The sequence below is a fragment of the Girardinichthys multiradiatus genome, chromosome 9, assembly GCF_021462225.1.
Source record: "Girardinichthys multiradiatus isolate DD_20200921_A chromosome 9, DD_fGirMul_XY1, whole genome shotgun sequence".
In the NCBI taxonomy this organism is placed as follows: Eukaryota; Metazoa; Chordata; class Actinopteri; order Cyprinodontiformes; family Goodeidae; genus Girardinichthys; species Girardinichthys multiradiatus.
In genome coordinates, this window is record NC_061802.1 from 8,516,925 (window position 1) to 8,538,372 (window position 21,448).

Sequence of the window (21,448 nt, forward strand, 5' to 3'; positions counted from 1 at the left end):
TAGGTGAAGTACGGATCACAGTCACTCTGGCATGGTTGTCTGTTGACTGGAGGGTAATGAAAGAAAATTCAAGGGCTCAAGATCAGATTATATTTCATCAAACAAAGAAGGAGAATTTGGAGAAAACTCTGAGCCTGCAAATGATTTAAATCAGGAGTTTGACACCGCAGCATACATATGTCGATGCTTAGACGTTGTTGTGTGCTTCCCACTGCAGAGCAATAACAGATCTGTTAAACAAAAGAGGTCTTATGTGATGATGCTTGTGTGTTTCTTTCCACTGCATCTGCTGGTTTCTCAGAATTTTGTGGTTACTCTGACCTGGTGGGGTTGTTGTATTTGTGCATGTTGAACACACTTGTGCAAAAATATACAGACAGCTCACATATACTGCTGTGGACTAGTCTGTGTAGGGCTGCAGCCAGTCATCAGCTGGTCAAATGTGACATGTAAACATTTTTTGTTTAGTTCTGTTTTGTTTCACCCCTGCAGGTGGAAACAATACAAAGATCTCCAAGTTTATTCCCAACTCTTTTTTTTTCTGTTAATGATGTCCAGGAAATTGGAAGCATTTGACTCCATTTGTTATCCTTCAGCAGAGGGTAAAACTGTGTCTTTAGGCCTTTTCAGAACGTATGAAAGGTTATTTCTTTCTGAGTTTGTGTGATTGTGGTTTGAGTGGTTATGTGAGGTGAGTCTTACAGCATATTCTCTGGACTTAGGTGGACTTTTAGGTTTGTTTCATCTGAAGTAATGGCAAGGCATGGCCAAATACATCTTATTCTAGTTTATACACAAGTTGCCAATCTTGGATGTTGAACCTTGTTATTATAATTGCAAGAAAATCTTATTAGCCCTGGTTTGACAGCAGTTGGTTTTCAGTTTGGAATGTTAAATCCTTTTTAATCATATCTTTTGTTGAATGTCAAAAATGAATAAGTTAATTATGCCTCTCTGTTGCAATTAGCAATGGAAAATTATATGACATATTTTGAGACACATCCAGATTTAAATCACAAATCTAAAACACGAAAAACTTCAATCTGGTGATTCATGCTGCTTAATTCATGTACCTCTCCATTCTATTAGTCTGAACAACAATATGTTAGGCTTGGATTAGGATGAGATTCTCAATAACTTTATTGAGCTGCAGCTACAATTATAGAACACGTGTTTTATGGCTATATTAAACATATCTGTTTTAATTATTAACTGTTATATATATTTTTCTATTTAGATACATAGACTGTAGCTGCTGCCACTGTTGTTAACCATGTTGACTTGCAGTAAAAAGGTCCTAGGTTTAAATTCCAGCCTGGGGTCTTTCTGCATGAAGATCTCCTTTTGCGTGCGTGGGTTCTCCGCAGATACTTTCTTGTACCCTTAATTTCATGTTGTGATTGCCTGTAAACCCAAAATTAAAATACTGAGAAGTATATTTGTTGCAAAGATAGAAGTGAAGTGCAAAGATAGAAGTGAACTGACAGTGTTTCTGATTAGGTTTTCTTTTATTTCTATTTAAAATGCAGGAATTGCATTTACCTCGATTCTGGTTTATTTCCTTGAAAAACGTTAGCTGATAATGAATTTCATTATATAGAGATGAGAAGCCTCCGGGAGATGTCATGGAAATTTGTAACTTGAGTATAGTGTGGAACCAGACAGATAAGAAAAGCAGGATGTTTTATAGAGTTCTTTCAGGATTATACATACATTGTAATTTGGTTACAGATTCATGAGACACTTGTCCAAAAGGGAAGAATAGGTTTTTATTGCTCTTCCATGAAAGACAACCTACTTCAATACTTTCCTGGGGGGGTCTCTTGAACCCATCCAGTTCATTGCCAGTACAGGAAACAAGCAGTTGTAGAAATGTTTCAGATTGACTTTAAATACCTGTTAAGTTTATGTCTGAAACCAGAGGGGTCTGCCAAAGAAGCGTAAAGGAAAAGCGTAAAGCCTTAAATGCTCCCATAATTTTTACCTTATTGAAAACTGCCAGAGCAACAGCCGAACTTTCTTACTGTAAAAGACTAGATGTCTTGTGTATATCAAAATTGGTTTAAGCACTTTGTCAATAAATCGAGGTTTCTCCGTGCCAGGTGATGGAAGAGACACATAAAGAAAGAGCTGTTGGGTGGATTTGGACTTGAGGAGTTTTTGAGAAGCAAAATAAACACTTTCTCATTACCTCTGAAATTACCCCAACATCTTTAAAACAGCTTGTGTTGAATATGGCTATTTATTGGGACTGAAAGAAACTGGAATGGCTTATTTAGCGCATACATTTTCTGAAACTGGCTCATACTTAACCAAGTTTTCAGCCTGGTTTCCCCCTCAGTGCTATGCTACAACGATGCCTCAGGAAAACAAGCACAGTCAGACTTTTGAAAACTCTTACTGAGGAAGAAACCCCAACCTTTTTTAAATCTGTAACCGACTCGTGAAGGTCTAGTGATTGTCAGCAGTGGCTGCTCAGTTCAAAGGATTTGTACTGTATAATAACAGGCAGGCAGACAGAGCTAACGGTTACATATATTGAAAACACCTAATATGTCATGTTAGTATAATGGTTATTATGGAGTTTAAATAAGAATCGGTAGGACTCTATCAGTGGGCAAAAACTGTGCTATAATTTGGTCTTTCAGCAAGACAAAGGCCTGCATTAGGATGGAAAAGGACATAAAATTAACCTTATTCCAAGACCATCCCATCCCCTTAAGCTAAATCCTATGGGAAACCTTAAGATAAAGAGAGTGGTACATATGAGATTATCCAGGAGAATCTAGAGAGATCAAACACAAATGAATGATCAAATCCTGGCCTGGGGTCTTTTGTGCATGAGTTTGCACGTTCACCCCATGCATGCGTAGGTTCTGTCCAAGTACTCCGGCTTTCTTCCACAGTCGCCAGCACCACTACGACCCTGCATGGATAGGTAACTATACTGTAAACAATGGATGGATAAATTAATGTAAGTTAAACAACAGCTGTAGTTTTTTCAGTCTGGACTATGCCACTATTATAAACAAAAATAATTTATTTCCAGCATTTTTCAGCATCTTTACCAGGAATAACAATAAATGCCTTTTAGTTTCATGCTTTCTTCATTCATTCACCTCCTCTTTTGGAGAAACCCATGCACAAGTTTCTGCCTAAATGGTTTCCTCCACCGTTCAGAATGCCTATAAATGCCTTTTAATACAAACATTTACAAGCTAGAAGAATGATTTTGAGAGTGCAGAACTCTATGCTGTGATCAAATCATCAAAGACTTAGTTAAAGTTTTAAAATCTTTTCCATCATCGTTTTAAAATCATGATAAACAGTTTAAAACGGTGCACATTGTTTGGATCCAAGCTCTTTTTGTTACTGTGGATCACAAATGAGGACACTGTCAGTAAACCCAGCAGTCTATTCTTCAATCTCTCTTTCTGTTTGCCTTTTGAAGTAGAGGGAGGATTGTTTATGTTAGCATGAACCAGACCTGGGCCTATTGTGGCTTTATTGCTTTGAAACAGACCCCGGGCACTGTGTAATGTGTTTAAAAGAGAGACACTGTGTACAGTAGAGAGAATGCTGCTCAGGGCAGACCTGAAAAACTGAGAATCCTGCAGTGGTATTGAAGAGAAACAGCATGGGCATTTCTGTCTTGTTCAGAAAATAAGAAAAATAAGAAATAAAAGAAAAAAACGTCTCTATTGATTTGGCTTCATGGGGGCGAACATTTGATCCTACTGCTGTTTTGACCTTAAGATAGAGGGAGTGGATGGAGAAGAGCTTTAAAGCTGCATGTGTCACCAATTACACTACGGAGAGACCAGGTAGCGTAATTCACTGCTTCACTCAGTGAAGCAGTGGGTGGACGGGCCTAATAAAGCCCAGAATAGCCAGCAGTGTGCGCCATCCACAGACTCTGGATCTCAAGGTCACACAAGCTTCCACATGATGAGCACTTTCACGCTGCTCACCACATTTAAGAGCTGATATTCCAAAGATTTTCATACTTTCACAGTCATAAAAAGTCAACAGTGGTTGTGTGGTTACTGTGGTCTCATCAACACTAAACCGTTCAAACTTTGAAAGAACATATTTTGTTGTTCTAGAATGCCAAATATACAGAATTTTGACACAACTATATTGATTGTTGCAAAATGTTTGGATGAATTTTTAAATCTTTGTAATTTATTTAGGATCTTGTACAGGGGTTGGAAAATGAAACTGAAACACCTGTCATTTTAGTGAGGGAGGTTTCATGGCTAAATTGGACCAGACTGGTAGCCAGTCTTCATTGATTGCACATTGCACCAGTAAGAACAGAGTGTGAAGGTTCAATTAGCAGGGTAAGAGTACAGTTTTGCTCAAAATATTGAAATGCACACAACATTATGGGTGACATACCAGAGTTCAAAAGAGGACAAATTGTTGGTGCACGTCTTACTGGCGCATCTGTGACCAAGACAACAAGTCTTTGTGATGTATCAAGAGCCACGGTATCCAGGATAATGTCAGCATACCACCAAGAAGGATGAACCACATCCAACAGGATTAACTGTGGACGCAAGTGGAAGCTGTCTGAAAGGGATGTTCGGGTGCTAACCCAGATTGTATCCAAAAAACATAAAACCACGGCTGCCCAAATCACGGCAGAATTAAATGTGCACCTAAACTCTCCTGTTTCCACCAGAACTGTCCGTCGGGAGCTCCACAGGGTCAATATACACGGCCGGGCTGCTATAGCCAAACCTTTGGTCACTCATGCCAATGCCAAACGTCGGTTTCAATGGTGCAAGGAGCGCAAATCTTGGGCTGTGGACAATGTGAAACATGTATTGTTCTCTGATGAGTCCACCTTTACTGTTTTCCCCACATCCGGGAGAGTTACGGTGTGGAGAAGCCCCAAAGAAGCGTACCATCCAGACTGTTGAATGCCCAGAGTGAAGCATGGGGGTTGATCAGTGATGGTTTGGGCTGCCATATCATGGCATTCCCTTGGCCCAATACTTGTGCTAGATGGGCGCATCACTGCCAAGGACTACCGAACCATTCTTGAGGACCATGTGCATCCAATGGTTCAAACATTGTATCCTGAAGGCGGTGCCGTGTATCAGGACAACAATGCACCAATACACACAGCAAGACTGGTGAAAGATTGGTTTGATGAACATGAAAGTGAAGTTGAACATCTCCCATGGCCTGCACAGTCACCAGATCTAAATATTATTGAGCCACTTTGGGGTGTTTTGCAGGAGCGAGTCAGGAAACATTTTCCTCCACCAGTATCACGTAGTGACCTGGCCTATCCTCCAAGATAGTGGCCAGAGGGATTAAAATCCCTCTGACCACTGTGCAGGACTTGTATATGTCATTCCCAAGACGAATTGATGCTGTATTGGCCACAAAAGGAGGCCCTGCTCCATACTAATAAATTATTGTGGTCTAAAACCAGGTGTTTCGGTTTCATTGTCCAACCCCTGTACATACACATATACCCGTTATGGAAGATGTTCCATTCCCAAATATGAGAGCCAGCAACCAGACTATTTTTGTGGATAATGGTTCTCACTGTTGTTTTTAACCTTTCAGGTACAAAATGTCCACCATGCTGAGCTATGACAGGTTTTGAGTAAAACTCAGCTTTTCAAAAAATCTGATTAGTCACAGCTACTTCATTTTAACAAGGGGAGCAATTATTTTGTCACATGAAGCTTGTAACATTGCTCTGGGTAGCTTTTTTCTGTTAATAAGGGAAATCATAATTTGATCTTTGTATAAAATTAATCCTTCACAGCAGTGTGCACTGCATTGATTTTATTAACTTTAATTGACTGGGACTAGGTATCAGCAAATACATCATCTTAAATGAACATCCCTACCAGTTACTAATAAATTATGAAGAAGCTTGCTGCCTTTCTGGCAAGTTCAAACAAGTCCAAAGTGAAATGTTACTGGTATCTATTATACAGGTCCTTCTCAAAAAATTAGCATATTGTGATAAAGTTCATTATTTTCTATAATGTAATGATGAAAATTTAACATTCATATATTTTAGATTCATTGCACACTAACTGAAATATTTCAGGTCTTTTATTGTCTTAATACGGATGATTTTGGCATACAGCTCATGAAAACCCAAAATTCCTATCTCACAAAATTAGCATATTTCATCCGACCAATAAAAGAAAAGTGTTTTTAATACAAAAAACGTCAACCTTCAAATAATCATGTACAGTTATGCACTCAATACTTGGTCGGGAATCCTTTTGCAGAAATGACTGCTTCAATGCGGCGTGGCATGGAGGCAATCAGCCTGTGGCACTGCTGAGGTCTTATGGAGGCCCAGGATGCTTCGATAGCGGCCTTTAGCTCATCCAGAGTGTTGGGTCTTGAGTCTCTCAACGTTCTCTTCACAATATCCCACAGATTCTCTACGGGGGTTCAGGTCAGGAGAGTTGGCAGGCCAATTGAGCACAGTGATACCATGGTCAGTAAACCATTTACCAGTGGTTTTGGCACTGTGAGCAGGTGCCAGGTCGTGCTGAAAAACGAAATCTTCATCTCCATAAAGCTTTTCAGCAGATGGAATCATGAAGTGCTCCAAAATCTCCTGATAGCTAGCTGCATTGACCCTGCCCTTGATAAAACACAGTGGACCAACACCAGCAGCTGACACGGCACCCCAGACCATCACTGACCGTGGGTACTTGACACTGGACTTCTGGCATTTTGGCATTTCCTTCTCCCCAGTCTTCCTCCAGACTCTGGCACCTTGATTTCCGAATGACATGCAGAATTTGCTTTCATCCGAAAAAAGTACTTTGGACCACTGAGCAACAGTCCAGTGCTGCTTCTCTGTAGCCCAGGTCTGGGGAATGCGGCACCTGTATCCCATTTCCTGCACACGCCTGTGCATGGTGGCTCTGGATGTTTCTACTCCAGACTCAGTCCACCGCTTCCGCAGGTCCCCCAAGGTCTGGAATCGGCCCTTCTCCACAATCTTCCTCAGGGTCCGGTCAACTCTTCTCGTTGTGCAGCGTTTTCTGCCACACTTTTTCCTTCCCACAGACTTCCCACTGAGGTGCCTTGATACAGCACTCTGGGAACAGCCTATTCGTTCAGAAATTTCTTTCTGTGTCTTACCCTCTTGCTTGAGGGTGTCAATAGTGGCCTTCTGGACAGCAGTCAGGTCGGCAGTCTTACCCATGATTGAGGTTTCGAGTGATAAACCAGTCTGGGAGTTTTAAAGGCCTCCGGAATCTTTTGCAGGTGTTTAGAGTTAACTCGTTGATTCAGATGATTAGGTTCATAGCTCGTTTAGAGACCCTTTTAATAATATGCTAATTTTGTGAGATAGGAATTTTGGGTTTTCATGAGCTGTATGCCAAAATCATCCGTATTAAGACAATAAAAGACCTGAAATATTTCTGTTAGTGTGCAATGAATCTAAAATATATGAATGTTAAATTTTCATCATGACATTATGGAAAATAATGAACTTTATCACAATATGCTAATTTTTTGAGAAGGACCTGTATCCCAGTGAGCCAGAGAGCTCCAACTGGGAATTGGACATTAAGTGAAGGGGCTGATTCGAAGCCTAAATGCCTTTTTACTGATTTCAGTTGTGAAGTCATTCGCTGGGTTTATGCTGTATCTCCAGGACACTAGCGGTTAGCATTTGGATCCTGCAGCCTTTGGATTATGCAAGCAATAAATCTGTATGGATTTTATACTTACTATTGTATTGGAGTGCAAACTGCAAGTCAAGGTTCAATCGATACAACTGACAGCAAAGGGTTTGAATAAAAATGATAAAATTTGACTTTACTTTAAATGACAGTAATGCATTTTATGTAACAAGTAAGTGTTTCTATAGGGTAAGTAGAGATGTAGCTGTAAAAGTTTAAACAGCCAATATAAATAGAGAGAGAAATGCACATAGAACATCTGGTACACTAACAAGAAGCAAGGAGGGGAAAAAGCACACTTCATGTTCAGCACACTTCATGCTAGCAAAAAGAGCCGGAAATAAGCTAACCCAGCAGGCATCTTCCCGTTCTGATCCACCTATCGTTCTTTTTATTATCTGTGTTGTAGGCAGAAATGTCATGAAATGTGTTTGATAAGGGTTTAATAAGAGATGTGCTGAGACTGTTTGGTGAAGCATTCTGAATGTGCTCCAGGATGAGCTGAGTCAGCCTCCTCACCAGACTTGAAGTGAAATAAAATGGTTATTAGGAGAAATTTGGGAACAGAACAGGAATTTCACAGACCAAAATATGTCAGAATAAAAACAACAGGTGTTATGCCCAGCAAAAACAAATTCTGAATATTACACATAAAAATGTTCCTCTATTATCCTCCTTTTCCAGGTTTCAGATTTTATTTCATTGTCCTTTCTTCTTTATGCATCAATAATTCCCAAAAAGCGTCAGCTAGTCAGTTCAATGTTTCCATTCCATGAGCATTCCACGTTGTTTAGTTTACTCTGCATGTTATGAACAGTTTTATTACTTTCACATGTTCAGCATTTTTTCTGCATTTCCCCTTTTTTTCGTCCTGACATCATGTGGTCCCCTTTTGACTGTCTTTGAAAACTAAGCAGATCCAGCCAGGGGTCTCCCCTCTGCTGTATTGCTTCATTTTTCCAACATTAGAGTTTGAGTTTTCTCATAACTTGCAAACATCCTTTTTCTTTCAGAACCCCTTCTGACATAAATGCCTTTTTTCAACCTTTTTTCATTTGTTTTACCTGTGGGACAGTTTGAGTCCTAATCCTTTTATTCCAATAACTGAATATGGTTTATTGGTCATGCCATTTTAAAATGGTAATTTTATTTCACATCTGCAGTACATCTATAAGGACAGCTTATTAATTTATTCTGCTTTGCTTTTGTTTAGTTCACATGGTTATTTTTTTACATGCTGCGGTATCTTATTCTGGAATCCTACAGTGCAAATTGCTGGCTCTTCAAACTTTTTCCGGAACAGTGGAAAGATCTTTGGATGCCGACTCTGTGGGTTTGTCACTCTGCCTGATTTGCAGCTCTCTTTGAGTCTCTCTCCTTCTTTCCCCTTCCTTTCTCTTCCATCCTCCTGTCTTCCTCGTTACCTGTGTGCCTCTTTGTCCAAACATGTTTAAGAATGCCGATGCTCATTTTCCTGACCTGTGACAAGGAGAGGTTTTTCTGTGGAGAACATCTGTGTGATTGACAGGTGAGCCTGTCCTGGAAATGCTCAGATGTTCTATTTGCCAGAAACTCACTGTGCAGCTTTTTCCAAACCTCTATCAGAGACTAAGTCCTGGCTGAAAATGAAGGAACTGGAATGAAACTACATGCATTTATTGACTGAATGTTTCTTGAATTCTTTGCATTTTAATGCAATTTCAACTTACTGTGTTTGTCTCTGCAGTCGTATCCTTCTGTAAATCTGTTCTTATTGTTCTTTTCATTTGAATTGATTTCTCACTGCATCCCTGTTCTAATTCCCTTCTTGTCTTGAGTTCTGGAGTCAGATTCCTGGTGACTGAGACTATCCTTTAACGTCAGGCGCTGGGAGCTGACTCAGCTATGAGTCGACGGAGACATGATGTCTCATGCCCAGTTTCCCAGAAGCATCTGAAAAGTATCCACATTTTATTAATGCAGCTTGAAGCCATCAAGCTGAGGCCTCTGTTGTTCTTTGAACAAATGTGTACATTTAATTGCAATCATCGTTAATAAAAAAACAACCAACCACAATGATTATATATTCATACAATGAAGCATTGTAATAAAAATGTCAAATTAAAATGTTGTCTCCTGTTTTGCGCCAGTGCAGCATATCCACCCACTAATTGCTAAGAGTTTCAGTTATTCTAAGAATGACTAATGTCCGCTTTAACTGCTTGCCAAAAAAAACCATAATGTCTCTTTTTCTTTATTCTGTAGCCAAAATAGTTTTTAAGCCACAGTTTCTTTCCTTGTTTATGGCACCACTCCCCAACAACTATGAGTTGTGGCTCTATGTGTAAAATTTACCGCATGGGAGAATCTTCCATTTTAATGTATTTTCCTTTAGAATAACCACGTCTTGGGCTGCACCATATTGGGGAAATATCCACAATATTATTTTTGAGGATTAATACTATTTGATGGTTGTAGGAGTGCATCTCAAGACATCTGAATATTATAAAAAAATTTATTTATTCAGTAATTCAGTTAAAAATGTAATTCTTACACACAGGTTGATATCTTTTCAGTGTTTATGTTCATTTTGACGTTTGTGGCTCAACCTCAATTTGGTTTCTCAGAAAATAAGGATAAAACATAAGACCAGTAAAAAAACAGATTTTTAATACAGAAATGTTGCCCTCTGGATTAGATTTTTAATTCAGAAACAGCCTACACAACCCAGGAAAAGACTGCTGGTTTGTTATTTGTCCAGCAGACAGTAGCTAACAATCTCTACAAGGTGACTGGACTGTTGCTAAATGGTCCAATGTTCTCTTCTCATTTGAAAGTTAATTTTGCATTTTATGTGGACATCAAGGTCCTAGATTCTGGAGGACGACTGGAGAGGCACAAAATTCAAGTTGCTTGATGTCATCTGTGAAGTTTCCACAGTCAGTGACAATTTAGGAAGCCATGACATTTTCTGCTTTTAGTGCATTGTGTTTTATCAAATCCTAAGTCAGCACATCTGTCTACCAGGAATGTTTATAGCACTTCTTGCTGCCCTCTGCTGCTACATGTAATGGATTTATTATAGGACATTCATTTTTAAAATGTTTTTTACTAAAATTAGTGCACTTTTTAATTCATTCATTCATTTATCTTCTATACCGCTTATTCCATAGAGGGCCACTGGGGAGCTGGTGCCTATCTCTAGAAGTCTACAGGCGAGAGGCAAGGTACACCCTGGACAGTTCGCCAGTCCATCGCAGGACAACACAGAGAGGACAAACAACCATGAACACACTCATTCACACCTAAGGGCAATTTAGAGAGACCAATTTACCTAACAGTCATGTTTTTGGACTGTGGGAGGAAGCCGGAATATCCAGTGAGATCCCACGCATGCACGGGGAGAACATGCAAACTCCATGCAGAAATACCCCCAGTCTAACCATGACAAATGTTTAAACATCGTGGGTATAATAATTTATAGTGTCCAAATGACAACACCACTGTAATGATGTCATTCAAAACAAACATTATTTTATGTTTTTTTCTGAAAATTAATAACTATATATTTCATCAGTTTAAGCAGGTCTGTCAATAGTTCTGAGTCATCCCTTTAGACATACCAAATAGATTATAAGTCATTTAGACATCCTCATCATCCAGGCCATTTTGGTAATATAACAGCATTGTCGTTGGTGTCTTAGATGCTGTTTGTTGAGGCCTTTTATAGATTTAATCCTCAAGGAATATTGGCCGTGCTTCCTAGATAGTCGCCTTTATTGAGCCTATATTGTTGGTTTGGTTTTCCCAGAGCACTCACACATGAGCAGGCAGACATTTAACATGGCATGTTTCCTATTCACACCATTCACTCTGTTGGCATACACGATACCTTATTCACAGAAAAGTCATGCACAAAACGTCAAGAAAGATGACTATATTCCTGTCTCCCAATCAGACAGCCTGACTGAGTTGGGCTGCAGGTTTTAAATCTTACTTGACACTCATGACCTGTGGCAGACATCTCAACCCAGGGGAAAAACAAAACCTGTACCATATTCCAAGTCCCAGCATAACATGTAGTGTTCTTTAACTTGCAGTGCCTGACAGACAAACATGCAGGTCTCTTAACGATGCACGGGCAAAAGCAAAATGTAGCCACTGCAATGTACATCAGGGTCTCAAGGCTCAATGTGTCAGCTTTGGAAACGATCTGGTTTATACAGAGACCTGAGCTGTTGGGCTCACATACGTCTACCAGACCTTGTCAGGTGAAAACAGATGAACTGCACAGTAGGTGGTAACATGCTGGTGCACATTCCTCACCAGTCTGCTTATACCACTAGTAACTGGAGCCAAGGGGAGCCTCATCCAAAAATGGCCTAACCAGGTCCGTTTTAGATCAGCGTGGCCCCGACTGCAGAGCCTCACAGGAGCAGTAGGGGCTTCTGCAGCAGGAAACAGATGCTGGATCAAGTTTTACAGCCAAGTTTCTGCTTCAAGAATAGGTTTACCCACAAATTTTACACTTGTGGTGGTCATGTTTCTGGAAATCACTGGTTTAAGGTTATTATGTGATTAAATAGGCAGAATGCATGAACATTTTTCATCTAGAATTATAACAAAGGCTAATTAATATCAACAACTCCATTTAAAATGTATAAACCCAGGGCAGCACATCTAATGAGATCGGCAGAAAATGGTCATTAATTGTTATGAGCACATTTAAATACAAATATTGAATAAGGTACTAAAAAGATGCATACTACAAAATAAAAATAAATGACCAGATCTAACTCTGATCAGATTTGGTGTTGAGGAGGTCCTGTTGTGAAATCATCTAGATCTGTTCTAGACTTAAGGTGCAGTTACAGCCAAGTCCCAATATGCTTATATCTCCTCCTCTGTGTATTCAGGAGCATCTATTCACTCCATTTTTGTGGCCATCAAGGGTACATTGGTGCTAATTGCAGCAATGCAAATAAACTATGGCAGTTGACTAGTTTAGATTAAATTAAGGTAGGAATCCCTTTCTTCAAATGCCTAGCTATTCAGACTTGTTCCATTCAGGAGAATTCACCAAAATGCTGCAAATCTTTTTATCTTTGCACCTCCTTTAGAGGTCAGAGGTTGTGAGGGGTCAGTGTTTTTTGAGTGTTGCATTGCTCTTTGTTACTCAGCTTTCTCCAGGAAGCACTAAGGAATGACGGGTGGTGACAGTTGTCACTTGTGCTGTTTAAAAGGTCTCCTCAGTACTTGTTGATGTGTGTCACTTTCAGCTTCTTCATGATGTGTTAGATTTCTCTGAGGTAGCTGTGTAGCAGTTCAACAACACATCATGGTGGCATGCAGTCCATTTTTCATCCTGTTGGTGGGTGTATCAGTTAACAACCTAATGCTTTAGGTGTAACAAAGCATGAGGATTTATGGATTTGATTAATAATCAACATATACTGTCTTCTGACCTTTTGTGATGGTCTTTTTTTTCTAAATGTGGCTTAGTTCTACTTATAACGCTTAAAGAAGTTGTATTCGTTTCCTGACAAACAGTTGTATTATAATGAATTGTATTAAAGCCTGAGAATGTCTTGTTTAGATGTTCTGATCCAGAAGTGCCTTGTCACACAGCTTACTATTATCTTCTGTGCTCCTCTTCCCCTTGGACTCACACTGACCCCTCCGTCTGTGGTCTTATAAGGTTACAGAGTAGGACATATGCAGGACTGTGGTTGTGTGTTTGTGTTAGTTCCTGTGTTCTGAACTGAACTGGGCCTGGTTTTGTCTGTTTCTGCTTCTGCTTTGGTTGATCCTAGGAACACATACCTATCTGCACACAAACCTGCAGGTACAGCTATAGAAGCATGAACACCTATAAAGTTTTTCTGCTTCACTGTCATCTTCCCTTCTGTCCCTGCCTAAAGGAATATTGTCATATTATTTAAAAACATTTTTTAATTATTGTTATAGCTCTAGATTTTGCAATATTTTGTCTTTGAAGGTGGTTTTGAAGGTATCTATGTTACAATCCGTCAATACAGGCTGTCTCCTTGCCTAATTTGTATTGCAAAAACAAATTACCTTTATTGTTTTGATGTCTATAAAGTCCCCACAATCAAGGAGGTGGCCTTTAAAATGTTTAGCTCATAAAATGAAAGCTCATAATGATAAAACAGATTTGCTGTAATCTATTCAGCCTTCCTGTTATCTCTCTCTTGTACTCTCTTGCAACCTGAATGAAATACAGAAATGTGTTAAAAGTACAGTTTCTTCCTAAATAAACTCTTTCTTCTTGGTCCTTCCTCAGCCGTCAAGCTAAAAACTGTCCCCACAGAAAAAAACAAACAGCTTACCACGTGCTAGCATGTTACTTCACAGATCCACAAGCAACAAACAAGATTTCAAACATATACTGAATAAAAGCTGCATCTGTTATATCTGCAGATATTTACTGCATTTAAGAACCTCAACACTGCAGAAGCTGTGGACAACCCTGATTTATTTCAAAATTGAGGATTGTTTTAATTAATAAAATGGCACTTAACATTTGGGTTGTTGAAATCTTGCATGGTTACATTTCTGTATGTTGCTGTGATGTTGTAAGTTTTTTGGTGTAGTAGGGATGACTGACTACTTCCAACTACAACAAAGCCAACTTAAAGCCTATCTCTTGTAAAAAAATATTCAGCTGTTTAGCTATTGGCATGGGCTGCTACCTGTTTTCATATACTCAGGTTTTGAAAAGTTTTAGTTTTGATGCCACTAAAAGTTTCCATTATGCTGTAGCTATGATTTAAATATAAGATAGACTTTATTGATCTCACATTGGAGAAATTAACTTGTTACAGCAGCTCTTAGTAACACACAAGTAGGGTGCAGATAGTTATGAAAAATGTGCAATCATATAAGAACAAGGTAAATGCGCAAAAACAAGAAGTAATAATAGAATTAAAATAAAATAAAATTACTTATGTAAAGTAAAAAGTAATTTATACTAAAGTGACAGTGATTGCAGGTATTTACAAATACAGAGGTTGCTGCACTAGTTCTTATACGGTAGACTTGAACAGTCTGACAACAGTGGGGATAAAGGACTTGCGGCAGCGCTCCTTCCTCCACTGAGGGTGTCCTTGTCGTCCACTGAAGGAGCTGCTGAGCTCCTTTACAGTCTGGTGCAGTGGGTGAGAGGTTATGTCCATGATGGATGTCAGCTTCACAGAGTCAAGTGGGCATTCCAGGACAGAGCTGACCCTCCTAACCAGCATATTCAGTCTCTTCCTGTCCCACTCTGTGCTGCCTGGGGCCCAGCAGACAACAGCGTAGAGGCTACCACAGAGTCATAAAAAGTCCCGAGCAAAGGCCTGCTCATTCCGAAGGACCTCAGTCTCCTCAGAAGGTGAAGTGCTTTAAATGAGAGTTTTCCCCGGCTTAAAGAAGTCAAATACACTTTGTACTGCAAAACAAATCCAACTTTTTAGAAATTTATCAGATTATGAAAAACATGGACATTCATGGTGGGGTAACCAAAGGAGCACTACCTGAAGCTCTTATTGAGGTATCTCTGTGATGCAGTTGGCTAGCTATAAGGAGGATGTCTGCTAAGCAGTCCACTGCTGACTGGCTCCCTGAGCAGATAGCCTGACTAATCAAGGTAACAATATAATTGTTATCTATAACATTATTATAGCATAATAATTCCTGTTGTGTTATTTTAGCAGCAGCTGGAACCATTGCGTTAGTTTCTTTGTTTTAAATACAATCATTTAAATCATGTTGTATATTTATGTTTTAGTTTTTCTGTTTAAACATTCAGATGACTGTTAGTTATCACACTATCCTGTCCCTGCCCACATATTTTTGTCTTACTGTCTCTAAGATAATCATGTGTGACTATTCTTTATGCTGTTTACATCCCACATGACGATGGTCTATACTGACTCCAGCCAAAATTAAACGACAGCCAATGTACACCCGCATTGTGCTTAGTGTGAAAAAAGTTGCTGATGTATTGTGTCTTCTCTAAGAGATTACCTAGAAGTTTCCTTGTTTTTGTTTTCCTGATTTCACTCATACTTTACAAACCTTTTTCAGTCATTTACCATGACAATCCTGGTGAAATAAGACAGTTTTGTGTTACTGTTTCCAGTCATTTACCATAAGGTTTCTCTCTTCATTTGCCCATTATTCCATAGTCTTTTTCAATAACATGAAACTGTCTTATTTCACCATGATTGTAATTTTCTACTCACTTTCCCCATCATAATCCTTATTCTGCTAATAGTTCATTAAATAGCAATAGCTCTGGTTTTATATAATATCTTTGACTTGAGGATTTATGAGGTTCGAGTCTCTGACAGCAAAATAACCATTTCTCAAGTAGAAACATCTCATTTTATAAGATTAGAAGAGAAAGAGGACTGTTAAAGATAAATGGGAGGTAGAATTAGCCATCATCCCTAATGTTCTGTTTCATCTCTTTAAGACAAAAATATTGCACTGTAAAATGTTTGGTTTGCCCCTTTTCCAGATAACCCCCAAGTTAGGTCAGTTTTCCAGCTAACTGGAATGAAAGAAGTCTTTGGGAGAGGCCTTAATAACAGAGCGGGAGCGCTCATACATCAGTCTCACTCACCACACCAACCACCCTGGCTCCAAACACAGACCCCAGACCATATAACAGCATATTAGTTGCTACAATATGCATAACTGCTCAAATTGAATATTTCTGATTTCTGGTTTAGCTTTACCCTCTAAGGTTGCTTTTGTTTCTCGTTCCTTATACACTTTTCTTTACCCTTTACTCATTTCCCTTTCTTTGTTTCTGAGCCTTCGACTCAAACCTCAGCTCTAATTCCCATATGTAGCTGTCATAGCAAAGTCACACCAAAATCTGATGGCTTTATGGGACTTGAGCTTTTGTCCCTGCCTGATTTTTATCTTCAGAAGCCAAATACAACTGTATGAGGATAAAAGGCTGCTGCCATTTCATTTTCTGTTAACTTTTTTTTCTTACATCCAATTGCAAGATTATTGTTCACCTTTATTGCAAAATCCAATAGAAATATTGTCGCAGCTCAGTTAATCACATTCCATTGCTTTAAAGTCACTGAAATGGAAACTTAAGATTTGAAGTTGAGAAAGTTAAAGTGAATAAAAACTTCACTTCCTCTTTCTCATACTTGTCTAAGGAGATATTTAACCAAATACTTTTAGAAAGCTGAGAGGTGGCATTTAAAAATGTCCCAACGAGATGGCAGAGAGATCATTTTGATTAATTTTATAAAGATATTGAGATAAGACAGGGTTTTTACACAGTCTGGAGAAATATGGAATTTATGTTTTGTATTTTTAAGTCTAGATCATTTTAAATCTCATCCATCCATCCATCCATCCATCCATCCATGTACTGTAAACAAATGTGATTTGTTCTATTTCTGCTAAATGTTGTCTAAGAAAAAGGAGGGGGTACTATGGAAATTTGAATTTGGAAAAGGATGATATCATGAAACATTTGTAAAAACTCTTTGAAGGAGGTCAAATGTGACAATAGTAGAATGTATTTAGTGTCTAGTTTATTGGTGGATCGGCCATTAGCAGTAAGTCAAAGTCTTCTTGTTCACAGGTACTGTTCTGGGCTATAAACAGAAACAATAAAAGTTATAATACAATTTAAATGTTAAACATACATGGTGGCATGCAGTCAGTTGAGTATGCATTTATAGTCCATTACCTAGAGTTTGCTTTATATGTGGGTGTTATATATTTGCATCCATTCACACTATAAAAGCACATTTGGGATAGTGGTGGGGCTGTAGGAAGTAAAAATAGACCAAATGTGACCTAAATAAAGAAAAGAAAAAACGGACAACAGTAAGAAAACGAAATAAGCTGATAGTCTATTTTCAGTTGAACATTTTTATTGTCTGCTGTGTCTCTGTTCCTAAAGTGAACTTCCCAAATTGCCTCCACTATATTGTTTGTAATGCCTTCATTGGCAACATTAATTACTTCATTCACTCCCTCTTCCCTAGCTTTTCCCATCACCAGCACTGCTGATTCCTCATATTGCTGTTACGCTCGACTTACTCTGTCTTAGTGAAACCTGTGAACTGCAACACCTCTTCTCTTCTACGTTTTGTCAACCAAAGAGCTTGAGGCTTCTTAAAGTCTGTCAGCACAAAAAAAAAAACTACGTAAAATTATGTTCATTTTGGGGACAAGACTTCCTTTCATACCATGTCCAGGAAACAACCATCATTTAACTTTTATTCCCTTCAACAGTACGCAGGCAAAAACATGATTTATCATGTAATAATAAATTAACAGTGTGGAACAGAGAGATCATTGAGCTCCAGATGGTTTTACTGGGTTTGCACCCTCTTTATTTTACGTGGTACCAGTGTTGACTTTAATTTATGAATCTGCAACATGATGTCATCCAGTTGTTAAGATGTTGAACATCCTTGCTGACTTGTGTAGAGATCTAACTCGTTGCTCATTTACACCAAGAACCGCCATAAAGTTGTTACTACCCTGACACAGAACGTGCGACCCAACGCAATATCACCAAACTAGAATGGCTCTGCCCTTTTCCCTGGGGCATATTGACTGCACACTTTTTCACCATGTAATCCTTTTTTTCATGCCTCAGTCATGAAAAGACATTTTTCTTTTTTGTGGTTATTTCAAATTTTAATGTAGATTTCTTATTTGTACAATTTTTGTTTAAGAACTAAAAAAATAAAACGGAGCATACAGAAACATCTCCATAGGGTGGCCGGGCACTCCCTTAGAGATAGGGTGAGGAGCTCGGCCATCCGGGAGGGGCTCGGAGTAGAGCCGCTGCTCCTCCACATCGAGAGGAGCCAGTTGAGGTGGCTCGGGCATCTGTACCAGATGCCTCCTGGACGCCTTCCTCGGGAGGTGTTCCAGGCACATCCCACCGGGAGGAGGCCTAGGGGACGGCCTAGGACACGCTGGAGGGACTATGTCTCTCGGCTGCCTGGGAACGCCTTGGGCTCCCCCTGGAGGAGCTGGAGGAGGTGTCTGGGGAGAGGGACGTCTGGGTGTCTCTGCTGAGTCTGCTGCCCCCGCGACCCAGTCCTGGATAAGCGGAAGACGACAACGACATACAGAAACACCATTCAAGTTATTGTTTTTCTAGTTTTCCAGTTGTGAGCAGTCACTAAAACAGACTTGTACTATTTTTAAACTAAAGAAAATGGCAGAGTTGGCTTTATAAACACAGCAGTATGCGTGTTTTAACGCTAGAGAATGTAGATCCTTATCTTAACTCTGGCTTATGTTAACATTTCCAAATCCAATATGCTCCATAACATACAAAGGTTGAAACAGAAGAAAATAGAGTGCTTTGCTGTACTCACTTTAGCCTTTCTGTCATCTGCTTAAGTCTTGCTCTCTCTCTATCTTTTGCAGCCTAAATAAACCACAGACATGTCTGCACATGCACTGAAACAATTCAATTTCCTTGTAAAAATTGTCTTACGTCTTTGTGCTTCCTCTGACTTTTTTTCAAATACCTCACAAAAAATAACTAACTGTGAGTCTTCTTCCCAGGGAAAAAACCTCCACACAGAAGAGTTGTGAACCAAATATAGCATACCCTTGCATATTCTGCATGTGCTTGTTGCTGACAGCCATTTGCTTATTCATCACACACATAATGACACATACAAACATAATGGGATGCTATCTGTGAGCTAGATGTTGGTTTTATGGTAACCTCTGGTAATAATTTGTAGTGAAGTCTGATGTTTCAGGAGACTTGTCTGTCCTCCATGTTTGGCTTTTTAATTTGCAGAGAATCACCCATGACCTGTGGCATCACAAACTGAAGCCCATTTTCTGTCTCTTGTAATGAAAAACATAGCTCAGCTCAGTCGTCAGTTGGTAATAAAGGAGCATTATGCCCAAATTGCCTGCTGATAGGCTCCCTGTTGTACACTCAGTGCTTTGATCTGCATCAGCAAACCTACACCGTCACAACATGTATCCAAGCGAGTATTTTTTACCATAATGCTTCTGCAACAATACATATTTTTTAAATTAAAATTTGTTGAATTTTCCATCTGGAAATCATTTATGTAAATGTTCTTTATTTGCTCTGTTTTCAGGATCTGAGTTTGCCCAGGACCTCAGTGTACTTGCTGCCACCTCATGGAACGCCACAGATGGTAAAAAACATTTTAACAAATACTTTTATACCTTTGTGAACACATTTGTGAAAGGAAACATGATGATATAGTGGAGTATTGAGCCTTTTTTTTTAACTTGTATTTAATTTGTATTTAGCCCCCCTGAGTCAATGTCTTGTAGAACCACCTACTGCAATCACAGTTGCAGAATACATGGCCTATGTCTATACCAACTTTCCACATCTTGAGACTGAAATTCTTGCTCGTTTGTTAGGAATAACCTTTATTAATATGACTCATAGCTGTTTTTCCCATTTATACCGTAGTGAAATAAAGTATATAAGTTCTAATGTTTCACTTTTGTTACAATAGGATAAGAATGCTCATAGACCTACAGTACAAGGATAAATGGCCCAAGGGTTGTCATAAATGACCTGAGGCTGGGGCACTGGGGTTGATAGTGGAGCGGCTGGTATAACTGGGTTGATTAGAAAGCCACAGCACACTTAGATTAAGTATGGACACCCGCTACTACACAACCTAACAGATAGATACCACAATGGTGACACATAGTCTACTGATAATCACTGAGGGAGTGCACATTCATTGCATTGGAGTGCCAGATATTAAAACTATATGTGACCTATACCAACTTTCCACATCTTGAGACTGAAATTCTTGCTCATTCTTGTTTGTGAAACAGTTCAAGCCCATTCAGATTAAATGGGGAGAGTCTATGAACAGCAATTTTCAAGTTTTCCCACAGAATCTGTTTTAGGTCCGGATTTATATCTAAAGCTTCGACCTAAACCTGTGGTGTCCAAAGTCAGTCCTGTTTGTTTTAGATGTTTTCTTGGTTCACTGAACCTCAATCAAATTAAATCATCATTAACAGGCTTCTTATGCTGCCGTCATATAGCAGGAACACATCCAGGAATACATACAGGACATTACCCCTAGATGACCGGAGTTAGACCCTCCTGATCTAAACTATTCCATTGCTCTTGCTGTATGTTAAGGGTTGTTGTCCTACTGGAAGGAGAGCATCATCTACAGTGTCAATTTTTTTATAGCTTTCTTACAGAATTGCCCCATTTTTTTTTAGCTCCATCCTCCATGCCATCAACTTAGCTTCCTTATCCCTGCTGAAATTGTCCCCACTACATAAATCTGCCAACAATGTATTTCACAGTGGGGGTGTTGTGTTCAGGTCGATGAGTTATGTTTAGTTTTCTGCCACACATTAAATTACTGATGTTGCACAGTAGCTTTTATTTTGCTACTCTTCCATGAAGGCAGGGTTTGTGAAGTGATTCTCCTACACGAGCCCGGGATGTGTGCAGCTTCTGCGCTGGTGGCGCAGGGCTTTAAGCACTGGAAGTTAAGCGGCCAACCCATGTACGGAGGCCTGGCACGGCCGTCTTGGGGTTTGAGTCCCCTAATGAAAATAAATTGTCATGTCTCCTGCAGCTCATCATGCCTTTTTCATCACATCCCATTAGAGGAAGCAGCTGTTGTTCTCTTGTCAGGGCTGCTGAGCTAACTGAGCCAAATTTACAGTTTTCTGGATATTTTCACTAAGTTGTTGCACAATGTCATCAGTCAAAAGCTGCTCCTCCCCTCAGTTTC

At 39.4% G+C, this 21,448-nt stretch overlaps 1 protein-coding gene across 1 annotated transcript in view; it reads left to right on the forward strand.

The window, feature by feature from the left end:
• Positions 1-21,448, forward strand: part of ror1 (receptor tyrosine kinase-like orphan receptor 1) — a 172,253-nt gene that overhangs the window by 89,483 nt on the left and 61,322 nt on the right. The window contains exon 2 of the mRNA XM_047375899.1: positions 19,799-19,858. Within this exon, the coding sequence (XP_047231855.1) occupies positions 19,799-19,858 (60 nt within the window). The remainder of the gene's footprint in view (positions 1-19,798; positions 19,859-21,448) is intronic.